Source organism: Pristiophorus japonicus, chromosome 1 (assembly GCF_044704955.1).
Source record: "Pristiophorus japonicus isolate sPriJap1 chromosome 1, sPriJap1.hap1, whole genome shotgun sequence".
Lineage (NCBI taxonomy): Eukaryota > Metazoa > Chordata > Chondrichthyes > Pristiophoridae > Pristiophorus > Pristiophorus japonicus.
The window spans coordinates 226590679-226612908 of NC_091977.1; the positions used below are offsets into that span (position 1 = coordinate 226590679).

Below are 22230 nucleotides of genomic sequence, written 5' to 3' on the forward strand. Positions count from 1 at the left end.
TCATTGGATATATTCAAGAGAGAGTTAGATATGGCCCTTACGGCTAAAGGGATCAAGGGTATATGGAGAGAAAGCAGGAAAGGGGTACTGAGGTGAATGATCAGCCATGATCTTATTGAATTCTGGTGCAGGCTCTAAGGGCCGAATGGCCTACTCCTGTACCTATTTTCTATGTTTCAATGTCTCCCCTGCCAGGTCCTTTGCCATGAAATATTGCTCAAGCCTTTCCATGAAGGCATCCCAATCATCACTCTCTGCGAAGTCTTTTAACGTGCCAAAGGTAGCCATAATCACGTGAAAGTCCGTATTCTCGTCGCCAGTTATTATGTCTACAATTATCTTCGAATAAGTTCATGACATAAGAACTGTGAGTAAGAGCTGTGTGACTTCATTCCATTTAATATGACTGTAAAGTGAGGGGTAGCATGGCTGGCTGCCTTTTATTTGCCCCTGCACACCAGGGCAGGAAACCCCTGGGCCTCCAACAGCAGCGCCCTCAGGTGGTACATCGTACATAGTTACATAGTGAATACAAAGAGTTTGCATACATGGCAGAGGGCGTCCTTAAAATGTTTCCTCTGCCCACCTCGGGCTCGCTTGCTGTGTAGGAGTTCCGAGTAGAGTGCTTGCTTTGGGAGCCTTGTGTCGGGTATGCGGACGATGTGGCCCGCCCAACGGAGTTGGTCGAGTATGGTAAGTGCTTCGATGCTGGGGATAGCCTGATCGAGAACGCTGACGTTGGTGCGACTGTCCTTGCAGTGGATTTGCAGGATCTTGCAGAGGCAGCGCTGGTGGTACATCTCGAGCACTTTGTGATGTCTACTAAACATGGTCCACTTCTCTGAGCCACACACAGGTACATAAACACACACGTATACACACACACGTACACACGCACATACACACACACACACGTACACACACGTATATACATACACACATACTATACACACACACACACACACACACACACACATACACTTTATATAATGGCCCAGATCTTGCTGGAGTGGAGCATATCACGGCGTGCCCCAGCAGTGAGACTTTTTCCTGCACCCTTCCAGCTCAAAATTTTTTTGCTATGTAACTTGCTGGAAGTGCGAGCTGATAATGGCGAGGGCAACGGGGCTTCTAGGACCTCCGTGAACGACGGGACAACAATCTATCTCCTTAACCAATGAGATTTAAGGATTGAGAAAAAACAGGAATGACAGAGAAGGAAATGGGGTAAATTAGAGTCAAATCAGGTACAGAAAGAGAAATAGAGAGTGGGAACGATTGGATTAAGAGAGAGAAAAAAGGAGACAGAAAGGAAAAGTAAGATAAAAATGTAAAAATGTTAAGTGATGTTTTTATATTTGTACTGACAGATTATGATCCTTCACTCCCCTCACTGCTCAGTGATCTTTACATTGAAGGAATAATAGTTGTAAAGTCAGTAATGTAAGCTAATCTATTTATATTTATATAACTGTTTTTTGTGTGTTCATCAAGATGCAGATGCATAGTGTTGAGGAACTGATTTGTTTTTTCACTTTTTGCATCTGCTAGCACCAAGCACGAGTAGGGTGAAGAACTGAGCTCTCCCTAATCCTCCCCACATTCTCCTACTCTGGTCCATGGCACACACAGGAAGTGTGCATCACAGAATTGTGCCTTCCCAGCATGCGATTTCCTGTCCATTAGGTAAAATCCATCGGCTGTAAGTGAGCAGTTCTGTGGCACACAGATCCCAACGATTCGGCACATAGGAACTTTTATCCCAATGTTCCTTAAGCATAACAACCCACAGTATCAGTATGATATTTCTATTTCTCAGATCAGTCACTCGTATTCCCACTAGAAATAAAGAACTTGCATTTATACAGCACCTTTCAGGACGTCCTAGTGTAATTTACAGCTAATGAAGTACTTTTTGATTTCACTCTAATTCATCCTATTTCCTTCTCTGTCGTTCCTGTTTCTTTCTCGATCCTTAAATCTCATTGATTAAGGAGATAGAACTGTAGTCACTGTTGTAATGTAGAAAACGCGGCACCCAATTTGCGCACAGCAAGCTCCCACAAACAGCAATGTGGCAAATGACCAGTTAATCTGTTTTTTTAGTGATGTTGGTTGAGGAGTAAATATTGGCCGGGACACCAGGGAGAACCCCCTTGTTCTTCTTCAGAATTGTGTTGTGAGATCTTTTACGTCCACCTGAGAGAGCAGACGGGACCTCGATTTAACGTCTCATCCGAAAGACGGCACCTCTGACAGTACACGCTCCCGTGGTACTGCACTGGGAGTTTCAGCCTAGGATTTTGTGCTCAAAGTCTCTGGTGTGCGACTTGAACTTTCTGACTCCGAGGCAAGAATGATAGCTGCTGAGCCATGGCTAACACCTAATTCTGACACTGGTTGCCAATTAATGCTACTAGGAGTGTCTGGGTGGAGACTGTCTAAACTCATTTCATGGCGGGCAGTTACAGCTGGAAGAGGACGAATAATTTGATGTCATCCGATTGGACTGGATTCAATTGAGGAATAGTGTGATGTAGTTTATAGTGGTGGTTTTATTAATATTTTTCATTGTCAATAGTTGCACTTGTGACAGATAGTGGCAGTCAGTGTGCTTCATGTGATTGATGTACAGTGACTTCCGTAATGAAGGAGTAGTGATTGTAATCTAATCCCTGCAACTTTAGAGTAACCTGAAGCAGTTTATTGCCAGAAAATAATTCATAGAATGATACAGCACAGAATGAGGACATTCAACCCATCGTGCCTGTGCTGGCTCTTTGGTAGAGTTGTCCAACTAGTCCCACTTCCCTGCTCTTTCCCCATAGCCCTGTAAATGTTTCCTTTTCAAGTATTTATCCAATTCCCTTTTGAAAGTTACTATTGAATCTGCCTCCACCACCCTTTCAGGCAGTGGATCGCAGATCACAACAACTCACTGTGTAAAAATTTAGTTTTTTCCACATTTCCCCTCTGGTTCTTTTGCCAATTGTCTTAAATCTGCATCCTCCGCTTGCCGAGCCTCCTGCCACTGGAAACAGTTGCTTCTTATTTACTCTATCAAAACCCTTCATCATTTTGAACACCTCTATTAAATCTCCCCTTAATCTTTTCTGTTCTAAGGAGAAAATGCCCAGCTTCTCCAGTCTCTTCACGTAACTGAAGTCCCACATCCCTGATACCATTTTAGTAAATCTCCTCTGCACCCTCTCCAAGGCCTTGACACCTTTCCCAAAGTGTGGTGCCCAGAATTGGACACAGTACCAGCTGAGGCCTGACCGGTAATTTATAAAGGTTTAGCATAACCTGACAGTCACCAAACCTGATCAACACAAAAGAAGGTTGGGGCCGTGTGAGATTCAAGTGGTGGTCTCTGGGAGTTTCCCGCTCAGGTTTCAATGAGGAGAATTTGTTTTTACGCAGCGAGTTATTGTGATCTGGAAGCCACTGCCTGAAAGGGTGGTGGAAGCAGAATCAATAGTAACTTTAAAAAGAGAATTGAATGAGTACTTGAAGGGAAAACGTTTGCAGTGCTATGCGAAAAAAGGAGTGAGGCTAATTGAATAGCTCTATAAAAGAGTCGTGATGAGCTGAATGGCCTCCTTCTGTGCTGCATCATTTTGTGATTCCCTCTGAGAAATGCCTCACTCAGCTACCTTAACAGATGTCATATTGTCCATCAATCACAACACTTTACCAAACCCAGCAAACATGGTGCCACCCGTCAACATCTCATGAAGCTGACACCCATTTATATCACAGCGATGTGTTGGGTAGAGTGTGAGCACCCGATCCTCGATGTCAGTGATGTTGCTGGTGACTGGTGGCCCCCCACCCATTTGCCTCTGCTTCTTCTGTAAAAGGTGACAGGATGACATGGCATGAGATCATTGCGTAATATCATTGCTAGGTACTGTCACAGAGACTGATACAACACATAACCGACAGACGTAATCATGATTATTATGATAATTATCATTCTTTACCTAAAGAAGTACACCATGAACGCAGGCTTTGAGTACAACATTCCCGGTAAAAGTGAAAGACTTCACATCTGATTATAGTCACTCATGACTCTTACAAATCAAATTATATAAATATATAAGTACATGTAAATAAATGTAATACTTACTCTTGCGGATCCAACAAGGTCGTTCCATCGCTTGCGGCATTGGTTACCCTCACGCACCTCGTTGGTCGCCGACGAGACCACCTCTGCTATCTCAGCCCATATCTTCTGGTAGGCCTTTGGGGTGGGCTTCCCACGCCCTCCCTGGGTCAAATCACCCCAGCGTAACTCGACCTCCTGCTGGAGGGAGACATTTGCCTCATCCGAGAACCTCCTCGCTCTTTTGCGCCCTCCAATGTGCTCCTCTCCCAGCTCACTGCTCTCGCCAGCATCAGTCTCTACAGCGTGCTGTGTTGCCTCCTCCTCTCTCTCCATTATAGGCACCAAATTCGGGCAAATATCTGGCTGGTAACAGCTAATTTTTTTCCCAATTTTCTATAAATCTCGAAACTCTTCCTCCTTCCTCCCAAAGCAGCCACACCACACCCACACATGCCTTCACTCCCTCTCTCTCTGTCTCCTCTTATGCACGTCATGATGACCCTTGACCTCCTGAATCGTGGGAATCAAGCATTGCCATGCCGTTGCTAAGGATGCCAACACTTTATGGCAGAAGGTCAGAGAGATTTAACGCTAACGCCCATTTCATATCACTCGCGGTATCGCCCAACTTTATAAATAGAGACTAGGGGCTTTGAAAATGGGCGACAAGCCGGCGACCTGAAAATCCATTTTTACTGCCCACACCGAAAATAATGCCCATTTGTGGGCGATCTGCACAAAAGTGTAAAATCTAGCCCGATATCTTTTTTTATTCGTTCCTGGGATGTGGCCGTTACTGGCAAGGCCAGCACTTATTGCCCATCCCTAATTGCCCTTGAGAAGCTGTTGATGAGCCACCTTCTTGAACCAATGCAGTCCGCATGGTAAAGGTACTGTTAGGGAGGGAGTCCCAGGATCTTACTATAGCCATAGTACGCTTTCAGCAATGATGAAGAAACAGTGATATATTTCCCAGTCAGGATGGTGTGTGACTTGGAGGTGGTTGTGTTCCCATGCGCCTGCTACCCTTCTAGGGGGTAGAGATCATGGGTTTGGGAGGTGCTACCGAAGAAGACTTGGTGAGTTGCTGCAGTACATCTTGTAGATGATACACTCTGTAGCCATGGTGTGCCTGTGGTGGAGGGAGTAAATGTTGAAGGTGGTGGATGGGGTGCCAATCAAACGGGCTGCTTTGTCCTGGATGGTGTCGAGCTTCTTGTGTTGTTGGAGCTGCATTCATCCAGGCAAGTGGAGAGTATTCCATCACACTCCTGATTTGTGCCTTATAGATGGTGGAAAGGCTTTGGATATAGTCATTGCCTGGAACTTGTGTGGCAGAAATCTTACTTGCCACTTATCAGCGCAAACCTCATTGTCGTCCAGGTCTTGCTGCATGCGGGCATGGACTGTTTCATTACCTGAGGAGTTGCAAATGGCACTGAACACTCTGCAATCATCAACGAACATCCTCACTTTCTGAACTTATGATGATAGGAAGGTCATTGATGAAGCAGCTGAAGATGGTTGTGCCTAGGACACTGCCCTGAGGAACCTACAACAATGTCTTGGGGCTGTGATGATTAACCTCCAACCAACACAACCATCTTCCATTGTGCTAGGTAAGACTCCAGTCAGAAGAGTTTTCCACGATTCCCATTGACTTCAGTTTTACTAGGGCTGCTCTCACCTCATCTCTGGAATTCAGCTCTTTTGTCCATTTTTGGACCAAGACTGTAATGAGGTCTGGAGCTGATTGGGCGTTGCGGAACTCAAACTGAGCATCGGTGAGCAGTTATTGGTGAGTAAGTGCCGTTTGATAGCATTGTCGACAACACCTTCCATCACTTTGCTGATGATTTAGAGTAGACTGATGGGGCGGTAATTGGCTGGATTGGATTTATACTGCTTTTTGTAGATAGGATATACCTGGGCAGTTTTCCACAATGTCGGATAGATGCCAGTGTTGTAGCTGTACTGGAACTGCTTGGCTGGAGGCATGGCCAGTTCTGGAGCACAAGTCTTCAGCACGACAGCCGGGATATTGTTGGGGCCCATAGCCTTTGCTGTATCCAGTGCGCTCAGCCGTTTCTTGATAACGTGGAGTGAATAGAATCGGCTGAAGACTGTGATGGTGGGAACCTCAGGAGGAGGTTGAGATGGATCATCCACTCAGCACTTCTGGATAAAGATGGTTGCAAACACTTCAGCTTTGTCTTTTGCACTTACATGCTGAGCTCCGCCATCATTGAGGATGGGGATATTCGAGGTGCCTCCTCCTGTTAATGGCCCACCACCATTCATGATTGGATGTGGCAGGACTGCAGAGCTTTAATCTGTTTAATCTGATCCGTTGGTTGTGGGATTGCTTCGCCCTGTCTATAGCATGCTGGTGCTGTGTAGCATGCATGTAGTCCTGTGTTGCAGCTTCCCCAGATTGGCAACTCATTTTTAGGTATGCCTGGTGCTGCTCCTGGCATGCTCTTCTACACTCTTCATTGACCAGGGTTGGTCCCTTGGCTTGATGGTAAGATTAGAGTCACGGATATGCTGGGCCATGAGGTTACAGATTGTGCTGAAATACAATTTTGCTGCTGCTGATAGCCCATAGCGCCTCATGAATACCCAATTTTGAGCTGCTAGATCTGTTCTGAATCTATCCCATTTAGCACAGTGGTAGTGCCACACAACATGACGGATGGTGTCCTCAGTGTAAAGACGGGATTTCATCTCTACAAAGACTGTGTGGTGGTCACTGCTACCAATACTGTCATGGACAGATGCATCTGCAACAGGTAGATTGATGAGGACGAGGTCAAGTAGATTTTTCCCTCGTGTTGGTTCTCTCACCACCTGCCGCAGGCCCAGTCTAGCAGCTCTGTCCTTCAGGACTTGGCCAGCTCGGTCAGTAGTGGTGCTACCGAACCACTCTTGGTGATGAACATTGAAATCTCCCACCCAGAGTACATTCTGTGCCCTTTCTACTCTGTGTTTCTTCCAGTGGTGTTCAACATGGAGGAGTACTGATTCATCAGCTGAGGGAGGGCGGTATGTGCTAATCAGTAAGACGTTTCCTTGTTTGAACTGATGCCATGAGACGTCATGGGATCCAGAGTCACTGTTGAGGACTCCCAAGGTCACTCCCTCCCAACTGTATACTACTGTGCCACCACCTCTGGTGTCTCTCCTGCTGGTGAGACAGGACATACACAGGGATGATGATGGAGGAGTCTGGGACATTGGCTGAAAGGTTTGATTCTGAGAGTATGACTATGTCAAACTGTTTGCTTAATAGTCTGTGGGATACCTCTTCCAATTTTGGCACAAGTCCTCAGATGTTAGTGAGGAGGACTTTGCAGGGTCGACTGGGCTGATTGTGCTTTTATCGGGTCCGAAGCCAGTGAATCGATCCATTCTTATTCTTATTGTTTCTTGTAGCAGTTTGGTACAACTGAGTGGCTTGCTAGGGCAGTTCAGAGAGCAGTGAAGTGTCAACCACATTGCTGTGGGTCTGAAGTCACATATAGGCCAGACCAGGTAAGGACGGCAGATTTCCTACCCTATAATACATTAGTGAACCGGATGGGCTTTTACGACAATCTGGTCATTTCATGATCACCATAATTGATACTAGCTTTTTATTCCAGATTTATTTAATTATCTGAAGTTAAATTCCACGGCTGCTGTGGTGGGATTTGAACTCACGTCTGCGGATTATTAGTCCAGTAACATAACCACTCTGCTACCGTTCCCTTGTGAAGCGTTTCTGATCTGCTGCCCCAGGAGATGAAGTGATGCCACCAACAAAATGTAAATAAACACCACTCCTCACTCTTGGGCCTTTCATAGAATTCTAGCCACAGTGGGCTAAGTGCTGAGCTGACCAATGCAGGTCAGCCATGCCACCTTGCTGCTCTGTGTAGAAATGACTCCGACATCAGAAAGCTTTATGGCCAGAGGGAAAGTTTACATTCGTGATGTCAACCAATCGAGCAGGCGCAAATCTGAAGGCCATTATTTCGAAGAAGAGCAGGGGAGTTCTGTTCGGTGTCCTTGGCCAATAGTCATCCAACTTTACTAAACAACTAGAGGCCATCAATATAAGATAGTCACCAAGAAATCCAATAGGGAATTTCGAGGAAAATTCTTTACTCAGAGAGTGGTGAGAATGTGGATCTCACAACCACAGGGAGTGGTTGAAGCGAATAGTACAGATGCATTTAAGAAGAGGATAGACAAGCGTATGAGGGAGAAAGGAATAGAGGATAACGCTAATAGATTTAGATGAGGAAAGACGGGATGAGGCTCGAGTGGAGCATAAACACGAGCATGGACTGGTTGGGCCGAATGGTCTGTTTCTGTGCCGTATATCCTATGTAATCCTATGTAATTGGCCATAAAATGCTTTGGGACATCCTGAAGTCATGAAAGACGCTGTATAAATGCAAGTTTTCTTTTTTTCTTTCTTTTCTTTCTAAGTTGAGAGTTTCCCCATGCCCCATTTTTCTTTTTTTATACCATTTACACCTTGGAGCAGACTACATTTTTGTATCTTACAAACCTGCGGCTCACCCACATCTAGGCAGGAACTGTGACCTCCCCATCTCCGTTGTATGCCCGGTACGGAGATCACACCTAGGCAGGAACTGTGACCTCCCCATCTCCGTTGTATGCCCGGTACGGAGATCACACCTAGGCAGGAACTGTGACCTCCCCATCTCCGTTGTATGCCCGGTACGGAGATCACATCTAGGCAGGAACTGTGACCTCCCCATCTCCGTTGTATGCCCGGTACGGAGATCACATCTAGGCAATCATTCATAAATAAAGCTGAAACAGCAATCATTTTATATATTGCTTATTCCATCAGAGCAAAAAGGCAAAAGCAAATGATGAATCTGATTGTCAGACTGAGAGCGATATTGCTTTTGCAATCAATCAAAGTTATTCAAGACATAGGAAAAAAAGCTATAAAGCTGTAGCACCACATTTTTAGCAGCAAGGAGTCAGCGTTTAACAGAACTAGTGACTCAGTGGGTAAGACTCACATTTGAGTCAGTAGGTTGTGGCTTCAAGCCCCATTCCAGAGACTTGAACACAAACTCTAAAATCAGTGCAGTAATTGAGGGAGTGCTGCATTGTTGGAGGTGCCGTCTTTCGGATGAGACGTTAAACCGAGGCCCCGTCTGCTCTCTTCGGTAGACATCATAAATCCCATGGCACTATTTTAAAGGCGAACAGGGGAGTTATCCCCGGTGTCCTGGAAAATATTTATCCCTCAACCAACATCACTAAAACAGATTACAATTTCCTACATTACAACTGTAACTACGCTACAATAGTACTTCATTGGCTGTGAAGCACTCTGGGATGTCCTGAGGTCATGAAAGACGCTATAGAAATGCAAGTCTTTTTTTTAACAATTACAGGTACAAAGACTAAAATCCGGAACCCTTGGGACCGAGGCCGTTCGGATTCCAGGCTTTTCCGGACTTGCAGTTTGTTTCTGACATCATTAATTCGGAAACACCCAAGCCACCCCCGCCGAGGTGGTCATTGTCGGGTGGGTCCCGCCGAAGAGGTTGTTGGGCGGGCCAGCCCCACCGAGGAAGTTGTCGGGCGGGCCGGATCACCGAGGATGTCATCGGGCGGGCGGGCCCTGCCAAGGAGACCCCGCGGTGAGGTGAGCGAGGCAAGTGGAGGCGAGGCTAGGGTTGGTAGGGTCGTCGGGTCTGGATTCCGGAACATTTTACGGATTCCAGATGACCTTGCCACAGATCGTCCTGGAGTCCGATTTGCGGAACATTTCGGATTCTCGATCCTGCACCTGTATCAGATTGTCTGGAAATAGCCTGAAGCCTACTTCATAGCAATCACCGTGGAAAACTGGGATCCATATGATTTTAATCATTAGGACTCTCCAATGATGTTCCCAGAATTCTGTGCAGTGTGTTGAATTGGAACAAAACCAGGTCTTGCTGACTCTCTCGTTTACCCATTCTCTCTCTCTTTTACTCTTTCTGTGTCACGTGCACTCACTCCTGATGACTGGGGTTTTCATTCTCTCAGATCTGTTGATTCTGCATTTCCTCTGTGTCCCAGTAATCCTCCGCTCAGCTCAAAGCAGAGTATAAAAGGGGCGGCCAAAGAACCTCTGATTATCACTCCAGCTCCCACGAGCAGAGCCAGAGCAGCCATGTCCGAGAAAGCAAGCCGCACAACTCCTCAGTCCGAACGGAAGAGTCACCAGCCCAGGAAGCTCGACATGGGAATGATCATTTACAGGATATTCATCTACGAGCAGGAGAACTTCCAAGGCCGCTGCAAGGAGTTTTCCGGCGAATGCATGAATTTGTGCGACAGTGGCTTTGAACGAGTGGGGTCAATTCGGGTCGACTGCGGGCCCTGGGTTATCTACGAGCAGGCCAACTTCTGCGGAGAAATGTTTGTTCTGGAGAAAGGGGAGTATCCCCGCTGGGACTCCTGGTCCAACAGCCGCAGGAACGACTATGTCATGTCCTTCCGACCTGTCTTAATGGAGTCAGAGCAGCACAAGATCTGCTTGTTCGAGATGGCTGAGTTCAAGGGGCGCAAGATGGAGATCGTCGACAACGACCTTCCCAGCCTGCTCTCTTACGGTTTCACCAACAGGGTCGGCAGCGTCAACGTGACCTGCGGCACGTGGGTGGGCTACCAGTACCCAGGGTACCGAGGCTACCAGTACGTGTTTGAGAAGAATGACTACAGGCACTGGAACCAGTGGGGTGGCCGGCAGCCACAGATTCAGTCCATGCGGCGAATCCGGGATGGACGATGGCACAAGGTTGGCTGTTTTGTTTAGAAACCAACAGACGGGCTGCCTGGGGGTGCGGGGGGTGTGGGGAAGCTTGAAGGGGACTGACACGAACAAACCTTAGAATGCTTCTTAATGAACGGCGTTCATCAGACTGTGCGGATCTTGAATCTGCACTGTTGAATTGTGAGCAGGTTGTTCAGTGGGGAATTAGAATCTGGTGACGGGTGGCTCCAGATGGAAAGTGGCTGTTGAATACAGAAGAATGAAATGTTCGTGAAAAATAAACTGACTTTAAAAAAAAAAGTGCTTTTCTCCTGTTCTCATCTGTTGCTTCACAAATCTTTCAGTCATGGAACTGAAGGTTCAAACATCTATATTTACCTCAGCACTGACAATACATTGCCAGTACACTCAGCAGCCACACACACACCCTATACATAGGTCAAACCAGGGGCAGTTCAGGCCTCCTTTCTGAGAAATCTGCAAAATGTGATGACATAACTGAATACAAGGGTCATAAGTTAAAGGTCATTGACAAGTAAAGAAATAAATTGCATTTACATAGCACTTTTCAGGACCTCATGACGTCCCAAAGTGCTTTACAGCTAATGAAGTAATTTTGAAGTGCAGATACTCTTGTAATGTAGGGAAATTTGACAGCCAATTTGTACTCAGCAAGATCCCACCAACAGCATTGTGATAATAAGCAGATAATATATCCCAATGAGAAGGAAAGACTGTAAGAGAAGGGATATCCATCTGTGGTTAACTAAGGAAATAAGGGAGGGTATCAAATTGAAAACAAGGGCATACAATGTGGCCAAGACTAGTGGGAGGCCAGAGGATTGGGAAAATTTTAAAAGCCAGCAAAGAACAACTAAAAATGATTAAGAGAGGGAAGATAGATTATGAAAGTAAATAGCACGTAATATATAAACAGTAAGAGTTTATACAGGTACATAAAAAGGAAAAGACGAGCTAAAGTAAATGTTGGTTCCCTAGAGGATGAGACTGGGGAATTAATAATGGAGAACAGGGAAATGGCAGAGACGTTGAACAAATATTTTGTATCGGTTTTCACGGTAGAAGACACTAAAAACATCCCAATAGTGGAGAATCAAGTGGGTATAGGGAGGGAGGAACGTAATACAATCACTATCACTCATGAAGTAGTACTTGGTAAAATAATGGGACTAAAGGCGGACAAATCCCCTGGACCTGATGGCTTGCATTCAAGGGTCTTAAAAGATGTGGCTGCAGAAATAATAGATGCATTGGTTGTAATCTATCAAAATTCCCTGGATTCTGGGGCTATCCCAGCGGATTCGAAAACCGCAAATGTAACGCCCCTATTTTAAAAAGGAGGCAGACAAAAAGCAGGAAACTATAGCCCAGTTAGTCTAACATCTGTCGTTGGGAAAATGCTGGAGTCCATTATTAAGGAAGGAGTAGCGGGATATTTTGAAAAGATTGATGCAACCAACAGAGTCAACATGGTTTTATGAAAGGGAAATCATGTTTGGTAAATTTGCTGGAGTTCTGTGAGCATGTAACGAGCAGGATGGATAAAGGGGAGCCAGTGGATGTGTGTATTTGGATTTTCAGAAGGCATTCGATGAGGTGCCCCATAAAAGGTTGCTACACAAGATAAAAGTTTGTGGGGTTGGGGGTAATATATTATCATGGATAGAGGATTGGCTAATTAACAGAAAACAGAGAGTCAGGATAAATGGGTCATTTTCCGTTTGGCAAACAGTAACTAGTGGGGTGCCGCAGGGATCGGTATTGGGGCCTCAACTATTTACAATCTCTATTAATAACTTGAATGAAGGGATTGAGCGTAATGTAGCCAAGTTTGCTGATGATACAAAGCTGGGTGGGAAAGCAAATTGTGAGGAGGACACAAAAAATCTGCAAAGGGATATAGACAGGCTAAGTGAGTGGGCAAAAATTTGGCGTTTGAGTATAATGTGGGAAAATGTGAGGTTATCCATTTTGGTAGAAAAGCAAATTATAATTTAAATGGAGAAAAATTGCAAAGTGCTACAGTGCAGAGGGACCTGGGGGTCCTTGTGCATGAAACACAAATAGTATGCAGGTACAGCAAGTAATCAGGAAGGCAAATGGAATGTTGGCCTTTATTGCAAGGGGATAGAGTATAAAAGCAGAGCAGTCCTGCTACAACTGTACAGGGTATTGGTAAGGCCACACCTAGAGTACTGCGTACAGTTTTGGTCTCCGTATTTACGAAAGGATATACTTGCATTGGAGGCTGTTCAGAGAAGGTTCACTAGGTTGATTCCGGGGATGAGGGGGTTGACTTATGAGGATAGGTTCAGTAGGTTGGGTCTATATACATTGGAGTTCAGAAGAATGAGAGGTGATCTTATCGGGGGCTCGACAAGGTGGATGCAGAGAGGATATTTCCACTCATAGGGAAACTAAAACTAGGGGGCATAGTCTCAGAATAAGGGGCTGCCCATTTGAAACTGAGATGAGGAGAAATTTCTTCTCTGAGGGTTGTAAATCTATGGAATTCTCTGCCCTAGAGTGCTGTGGTGGCTGGGTCATTGAATATATTTAAGGCAGAGATAGACAGATTTTTGAGCGATAAGGGAATAAAGGGTTATGGGGAGCGGGCAGGGAAGCGGAGCTGAGTCCATGATCAGATCAGCCATGATCTTGATGAATGGTGGAGCAGGCTCGAGGGACCAAATGGCCTACTCCTGCTCCTATTTCTTATGTTATTTAATCTGTTTTTTTTGTGATGTTGGTTAAGGGATAAATATTGGCCAGGACACCGGCAATAATTATCCCACTCCTCTTTGAAATGGTACCATGGGATCTTTTACATGCATCTGAGAGAGTAGACGGGGCATGCTTAATGTCTTATCCGAAGGATGGCTCCTCCGATAGTGCAGCACTCTCTCAGTACTGCACTGGGAGTGCCGGCCTAGAGTTTATGATCAAGTCTCTGGAGTGGGACTTGAACCCACGACCTTCTGACTCAGAGGCAAGAGTGCTACCAATTGACCCATGCCTTGCAGTACAAGGCACCATGGCGCAGTCTGGCAGGACATTGGTTCCCAATTTGAGCCAGTCTACAAGAAGGAAATGGACAAATAAAGATAAGCCACGTTTGCACAAGGTGAGCGAACAGATTGGAGGAGATGACGCCCATTAGCCTGGTTTGCACCCGGGCACCTTGATATGGATGATTTAAAAGTAGAAGCATGTAACGCTTATTTTTTATTTAAAAAAGGGTGTTAATGAAACTGGAATAAAATAAATGAGAAACTCTGGTGAGGTCATTAGCAGCCAGCGATGTAATCTTTCAGCCTAAAGCTCCATTGCTGTCAACGAGGGTAAGCAGGTGACTTACTCCTTGGTCAATGGGAGCAGTAATCTGTAAGTAGCCACAAGAAAGTGCTTGAAATTAGCCTGAGTGATTTTCCTTAAAACATATGGCATTCCCTTGCTGTTTTCTCCGAATGACTCTACACGCGACCTCCAACAGCTTGAAGAACAAGGGCAGCAGACGCATGAAAACACCATCACCTCCAAGTCATCCTCCAAGTAACACACACCATCCCCACTTGGACATATACTCGGCCGTTCCTTCATCATCGCTGGGTCCAATTCCTGGAACTCCCTACCTAAAATCATCTATTAGAGCACCTTCACCACAAGGTCTATGGCGGTTCAAGGAGGCGGCCCATTACCAGCTTCTCAAGGGGCAACTAAGGATAGGCAATAAATACCGGCCTTGCCAGCGATGCCTATATTCCAAGGTTGCCCTTGACCCAACCCAATTCAACTCCCAGTGGAGTTCCCACACTTCAATGAATGATCTTTACTGCTGCCCAGTCTACCAATCTTAATATAAAGTTATAAGTTTAGTTTTAAGTCATTAATGGAATCAATATAGTGCTCACACAGTTAAATTAAAATATGATGATTAAGGTTAATGATTATGCTGCAATCAATGGAAGTCTATCAACTGATAATCAATAGTTAACTAATAGAAGGAAAGAGCTTGCATTTATATAGCGCCTTTCACAAGCTCAGGACATCTCAAAGTGCTTTACAGCCAATGAAGTATTATTAAAGCCACTGTTGTAATGTTGGAAACGTGGAAGCTAATTTGCGCATAGCAAACTCCCACAAAGCAATGAGATAATGACCAGATAATCTGTTTTAGTAATGATGGTTGAGGGATAAATATTGGCCAAGACACCTGGGATAACTCCCCTATTCTTGTTTGAAAAATAGTGCCATGGGATCTTTTACATCCACCTGAGAGAACAGAAGGGACCTTGGTTTAACGTCATCTGAAAGACGGCACCTCCAACAGTGCAACACTCCCTCAGCACTGCACTGGAGTGTCAGCCTGGATTATGTGCTCCAGTCTCGGGAGGGGGACCCAAACCCACAACCTTCTGGCATGTCTCTGACTCAGTGGCGAGAGTGCTACCCACCGGGGATAACTTCCCTGCTCTTCTTCGAAAAATAGTGTATCTTTTACATCCACTTGAGAGGGCAGACGGGGCTTCAGTTTAACATTGCTGCCAAGACATAACCAGTCAGTGTATATTATAATAAAATAATGCCCAGCGGTGTGGTAAATGTTTAGGTGTGAATCGGCAAAAGCTGACAAATAATGGCTGTATCGGACAGTATGATTTCATGGAGCCGGCCAGTGTTGGATTAAATTAGCCCTCTTATCACACCTCTAAAACAAAAGCCAATTACTCCGGATGCTGCAAATCTGAAATAAAAACAGAAAGTGCTAGAAACGCTCAGGCAGCATGTGTGGAGAGAAACAGAGTTAGCGTTTCAGGTCGGTGACCTTTCGTCAGAACTGGAAAAAGTTAGAGATGTAACAGTTTTTAAGCAAGAACAGAGACATGGAAAGGGAGGAGGGAAGGAAACAACAAAAGGGAAGGTCTGTGATAGGGTGGAAGGCAGGAGAGATTAAATGACAAAAGGGATGATGGTGCAAGGCAAAAGGAGCTGGTAATGGGAGAAGTAAAGAGAAAAGAAATGGGTCTACAGGTGGTGTAAATGCAAATACCAGAATCATTACCAACAGTTGCTGTCTGAAAAAATGGGAGCAGTTGCTCTGATCTAAAATTGTTGAACTCAATGTTGAGTCTGGAAGGCTCTAAAGAGCCTAATTGAAGGATGAGGTGCTATTCCTCGAACTTCCGTTGAGCTTCGTTGGAACAGTTTAAGCGGCCGAGGTCAGAGAGAGAATGAAAGTGAAACGGAGAAATAAAATGACAAGCGACCGGAAGCTCGGGGTCGCGCTTGCGGACTGAATGGAGGTGTTCCGCAAAGCAATCGCCCAATCTGGATTTGGACTCCCCAATGTAGAGGAGACCGCATTGTGAACAATATACCAAGTTGAAAGAAGTACAAATAAATCGTTGTAAAACTAGGGGACATAGTCTCAGAAAAAGGGGCACCCATGAGATGAGGAGGAATTTCTTCTCTGAGGGTTGTAAATCTGTGAAATTCTCTGCCCCAGAGAGCTGTGGAGGCTGGGTCATTGAATATATTTAAGGTGGAGATAGACAGAATTTTGAGCGATAAGGGCGTCAAGGGGAGCGGGCAGGGAAGTGGAGCTGAGTCCATGATCAGATCAGCCATGATCCTATTGAATGGCGGAGCAGGCTCGAGGGGCCGTGTGGCCTACTCCTGTTCCTATTTCTTGTTCTTGTGTTGTTGCACCTGGAAGGAGTGTGTTTGGGACCTTGGATGGTGGGAAGGTCGAGGTAAAAGGTGTTGCATCTCTAAGTATCACACCTCTGATGTTTTTTTCTGTTTTTTTTTAAAGGTCAAGATTGTTGAGGGCAATAGTTGCTTCTGCTGTGAAGACAACCAGGCAACAAAATGCAACGATAAGAAGGAGATTCTAATATTATACCCGGTTCTGTCCGTCTCCTGTGACACTGTCCGACTTGTGCTTAAGGTACAGTTCAGACTTAACGAGGAACCCACTGAGAAACTGCAAAGTGTCGTTGGGAAACTCTTAACCAAAATTCTGGGTAAATCCTGACCAAGTAAGAAAACCAAACCAAATGGGATTCATTAAATCAGTACGGACCAAAAAGAAAGTATTTCAAACGCACAAAACTAGGTACACATTTTAATTCTGCATAGGTTTCAGATCCTTAAGTCAGGATTTCTTTGAGTAACTTGTGTTAAATGTTGGCTGGCCGTTATGAAAGAAATTATCCTTCTGGTGTCAAGGGGCATGGCCTGTGGAAGAAGCTCACTTCTAGAAATACCCCCAGTTTAAGATGATTAAAGGAGTTGATAGGGTAGATAGAGAGAAACTATTTTCTCTGGTGGGGGGAATCCAGAACAAGGGGGCGTAACCTTAAAATTAGAGCTAGTCCGTTCAGGGGTGATGCCAGGAAGCACTTCTTCACACAAAGGGCAGTGGATTGTTCTGGTTTCCACCACCAGAGGAAACAGTTTCTCTGTATCTACCCTATGGACTCATTTATCATTTTAAACACCGTGATTAGATCACCTCTTTTTGATTGAGGTGCAGAAGATGATTAAAGGATTTGATAGGGTAGATAGAGAAAAACTATTTTCTCTGATGGGTGAGTGCAGAACAAGGGGGTATAACCTTAAAATTAGAGCTCGGCCGTTCAGGGGTGATGTCAGGAAGCATTTCTTTGTACAAAGGATAGTGGAAATCTGGAATTCTCTCCCCAAAAAGCTATTGAGGCTGGGGGTTCATTGAAAATGTCAAAACTGAACAAAGGCATGGAATACATAAGCAAGAAAGTTATGCTAACCGTTATAAAACACTGGTTAGGTGTCAGCTGGAGTGTTGTGAACAATTTTGGCCACCGCACTTTAGGAAGGATGTCAAGACCTCAGAGAGGGTGCAGAGGAGATTTACTAGAATGGTACCAGGAAAGAGAGACTTTGGCTTAACATCTCATGAGAGCGTCAAGTGTGAGCATCAATCACATACCGTATATACTCGCGTATCCTGCGATCTCGCGTATCATGCGACCCCTAAATTTTCGTCCCCAAAACATGATTTTACCATATATCTCATGTATCATGCGAGTCACTTTTTTGAGATCGAATACAGACCTTAACATGAAACATCGAGTGGATTCTGCTGTGAAAGCTGTTCGCGAATCGAACACCGATACAGCAATCGTTCCAGCTGGCTTGACTAGCGTCGTTCAGCCACAGCCTCTACTGTGTTTGGGAGTTGTGGGTGGCAGAGGTCGGGTCGCCGGAGGGGTGGGGGGGGGTGAAGAGGAGGTCGGGTTGGGTCACCGGGGGGAAGCGGAGGTCGGGTTGCCGGGTGGGGGGGGAGTTGGGGGAGCGGAGGTCGGGTCGCCGGGGTAGGGAGAGCAGGGGCCGGGTCGGATCCGGTCCGGTCTCTTTCCTCCCCCCCCGACCTCCGCGACTCTCTCTCCCCCCCCGACCTCCGCGACTCTCATCCCCCCCGATACAGTACAAGCGACAATAGAGGCTGCAATCCAGCCCAGGAGATACCTGCCGAGATTCAGCGTGGATACGGTCTGCTTAACAGACTAACAGCCTAATCTTGGCCAGCACTTCACACCCGCAAATTTTGTATCTCGCGTATCATGCGACCCCCCAAATTTAGGTTACAATTTAGGTCTTCAAAAGTCGCATGATACGCGAGTATATACGGTAACTAGACATACAGTAAAGCACTTGCTGTAGTCAGCTATGGATTCCTCTGCTAACACATGGTCCCATTGCTACAACTCTGAGCACAGATGGAACAACATGAATTACTCTAGAGCTAGCAGCCTTCAGTCCCATTAAGTAATCCTATTTGAGCAGTTTGGAAGACGTGAATTCAGTGGATTTATTTGTTATTTCTCAATTCTGTGTTTTGGGAGCTTTACAAATTTGCGGCCTGTTGTGTAGGGTTGAGCAGGACAGGAATCCAATTGAATAGAACCTATGTTGTACTGGCACTATTTCGGACTAAATGCTATAAAATCATACAGCACAGAAGGAGACCATTGGGTCCATCGTGCTTGTCCTGGCTCTTTGAAAGAACTATCCAATCAGTCCCTCTTCCCTGCCCCATAGCCCTGCAAAATTTTTCCCCTTCAAGTACTTATCTAATTCCCTTTTGAAAGTTACTATTAAATCTGCTTCCACCGTCCTTTCAGGCAGTGCATTCCAAATCACAACAACTCGCTGCATAAAAACATTCAATCACTAAGGAGGCGATACTCAGTAAGATAATGGGACTAAAGGCAGATAAATCCCCTGGACCTGATGGCTTGCATCCTAGGGTCTTAAGAGAAGTAGTGGCAGGGATTGTGGATGCATTGGTTGTAATTTACCAAAATTCCCTGGATTCTGGGGAGGTTCCAGCAGATTGGAAAACTGCAAATGTAACGCCCCTATTTAAAAAAAGGAGGCAGACAAAAAGCAGGAAACTATAGACCAGTTAGCCTAACATCTGTGGTTGGGAAAATGTTGGAGTCCATTATTAAAGAAGCAGTAGCAGGACATTTGGAAAAGCAAAATTCGGTCAGGCAGAGTCAGCATGGATTTATGAAAGGGAAGTCATGTTTGACAAATTTGCTGGAGTTCTTTGAGGATGTAACGAACAGGGTGGATAAAGGGGAATCAGTGGATGTGGTGAATTTGGACTTCCAGAAGGCATTTGACAAAGTGCCACATATAAGGTTACTGCACAAGATAAAAGTTCACGGTGGTGGGGGTAACATATTAGCATGGATAGAGGATTGGCTAACTAACAGAAAACAGAGAGTCGGGATAAATGGTTCATTTTCTGGTTGGCAACCAGCAACTAGTGGGGTGCCGCAGGGATCAGTGCTGGGACCCCAACTATTTACAATCTATATTAGCGACTTGGAAGAAGGGACTGAGTGTAACGTAGCCAAATTTGCTGATGATACAAAGATGGGAGGAAAAGCAATGTGTGAGGAGGACACAACAAATCTGCAAAAGGACATAGACAGGTTAAGTGATTGGGCAAAAATTTGACAGATGGAATATAATGTTGGAAAGTGTGAGGTCATGCACTTTGGCAGAAAAAATCAAAGGGCAAGTTATTATTTAAATGGAGAAAGATTGTAAAGTGCCGCAGTACAGCGGGACCTGGGGGTACTTGTGCATGAAACACAAAAGGATAGTATGCAGATACAGCAAGTGATCAGGAAGGCCAATGGTATCTTGGCCTTTATTGCAAAGGGGATGGAGTATAAAAGCAGGGAAGTCTTGCTACAGCTATACAAGGTATTGGTGAGGCCACACCTGGAATACTGCGTGCAGTTTTGGTTTCCATATTTACGAAAGGATATACATGCTTTGGAGGCAGTTCAGAGAAGGTTCACAATGTTGATTCCGGGGATAAGGGTGTTGACTTATGAGGAAAGGTTGAGTAGGTTGGGCCTCTACTCATTGGAGTTCAGAAGAATGAGAGGTGATCTTATCGAAATGTATAAGATTATGAGGGGGCTTGACAAAGTGGATGCAGAGAGGATGTTTCCACTGATGGGGGAGACTAGAACGAGAGGGCATGATCTTAGAATAAGGTGCCGCCCATTTAAAACAGAGATGAGAAGGAATTTTTTCTTCTCAGAGGGTTATAAATCTGTGGAATTCGCTGCCTCAGTGAGCTGTGGAAGCTGGAACATTGAATAAATTGAAGACAGAAATAGACAGTTTCTTAAATGATAAGGGAATAAGGGGTTATGGGGAGCGGGCAGGGAAGTGGAGCTGAGTCCATGATCAGATCAGCCATGATCTTATTAAATGGCAGAGCAGGCTCGAGGGGCCGGATGGCCTATTCCTGTTCCTATTTCTTATGTTCTTATGTTCTTAATTCTCCTCATCTCTCCTCTGCTTCTTTTGCCAATTACCATAAATCTGTGTCCTCTGGTTACCGACCCTCCTACCACTGGAAACAATTTCTCCATATTTACTCTATCAAAACCCCTCGTGATTTTGAGCATCTCTATCAAATCTCCCCTTAACATTCTCTGCTCTAAGGAGAACAATCCTTAAACTTGAAGAATTCTGTTTGTGAAATCTACACCAATCTAAGCAATGTTAGAACTCGTCTAAATAATCCATTACATGGAATGCCTGGAAGAAACATACTTTTTGAGTTTCTATGCATGCAGGAGTGGGTTACTGAAGTTGCATGATCAGCCATGATCATATTGAATGGTGGTGCAGGCTCGAAGGGCCAAATGGCCTGCTCCTGCACCTATTTTCTATGTTTCTATGTACTGAATTACTAGAAACTAGAAATACTTTCGCCTTTTACACACCCGCACAACATTTGATGCCACTCTACTCTAATTCGGTTCAAGTATAATAGATTCTGACAATCACTGCGGATAAGTCATTGCCCATATTAAGCACCATGTTTTATGCTGGTTTGGTGGTTTGTTAACTGCTCTCCAATGCTGAATATCCAGCCTGTTGGAGGTTTGCACAATTCATGAGAAAAGTCTTTATAGTAAGTCAGTCTCAATTTCAGGAATTAACTCAGGTTCAATACACAGAATTACATTGAAGTCACAGCACAGAAACAGGCCATTTGGCCCAACTAGTCTATACCAGTGTTTAGCAACGCTACTTCATCTCACTCTATCAGTATATCCTTCTATTCCTTTTTCCCTCCTGTGCTTAACTAGCTTCCCCCTTAAATACATCTATGCTATTCACCTCAACCACTCCTTGTGGTAGAAAGTTCCATATTCTCATCGCTCTCTGGATAAAGACGTTTCTCCTGAATTCCCTATTGGGTTTATTAGTGACTATCTTATATTTATGGCCTCTACAACGACAACCATGGCTCCTAGGCTAGCACTGTGTGGAGAATGCAGCTTTGTTAAATTGTTTCCATTCTTCTTTTCAGGACCTTCTGTTTGCCATATGTGTGCTCAATGCGTTGACCACCACAGTGTGCGTTGTGGCTGCTGCCTTACAATATTTCCAGATATTCGCTGGCAGACGACCTCAGACGGTGAGTTTATTAAACCTCCATATTTACGCCTTCATTTTCAACTAATCTTTTTTTTTCAATGGCCAGGATTACAAGCAGTTCCTTACTCAAAGGGACATAATCCCAATCAAAATCTGTAGCACTCTCACCTCTGAGTTGGAAGGTTGTGGGTTTAACCCACTCCAGTGACTTGAGTACAACATCAAAGCTGACACTCCCCAGTGCTGTGCTGAGGGAACGCTGCACTGTCGGAGGTGCTGTCATTTGGATGAGACGTTAAACTCTCAGGCGGATGTAAAGATCCCATGATGCTAT

The 22230-nt window shown here is 45.1% G+C and overlaps 1 protein-coding gene and 1 pseudogene across 1 annotated transcript in view; both read left to right on the forward strand.

Moving 5' to 3' along the window:
- fam189a2 (family with sequence similarity 189 member A2) overlaps positions 1-22230 on the forward strand; it is a 159302-nt gene that overhangs the window by 86739 nt on the left and 50333 nt on the right. Inside the window, exons 4-5 of the mRNA XM_070887276.1 lie at positions 16744-16878; positions 21829-21936. Of these exons, the coding sequence (XP_070743377.1) occupies positions 16744-16878; positions 21829-21936 (243 nt within the window). The remainder of the gene's footprint in view (positions 1-16743; positions 16879-21828; positions 21937-22230) is intronic.
- Positions 10305-10949, forward strand: LOC139268705 (beta-crystallin B1 pseudogene; annotated as a pseudogene).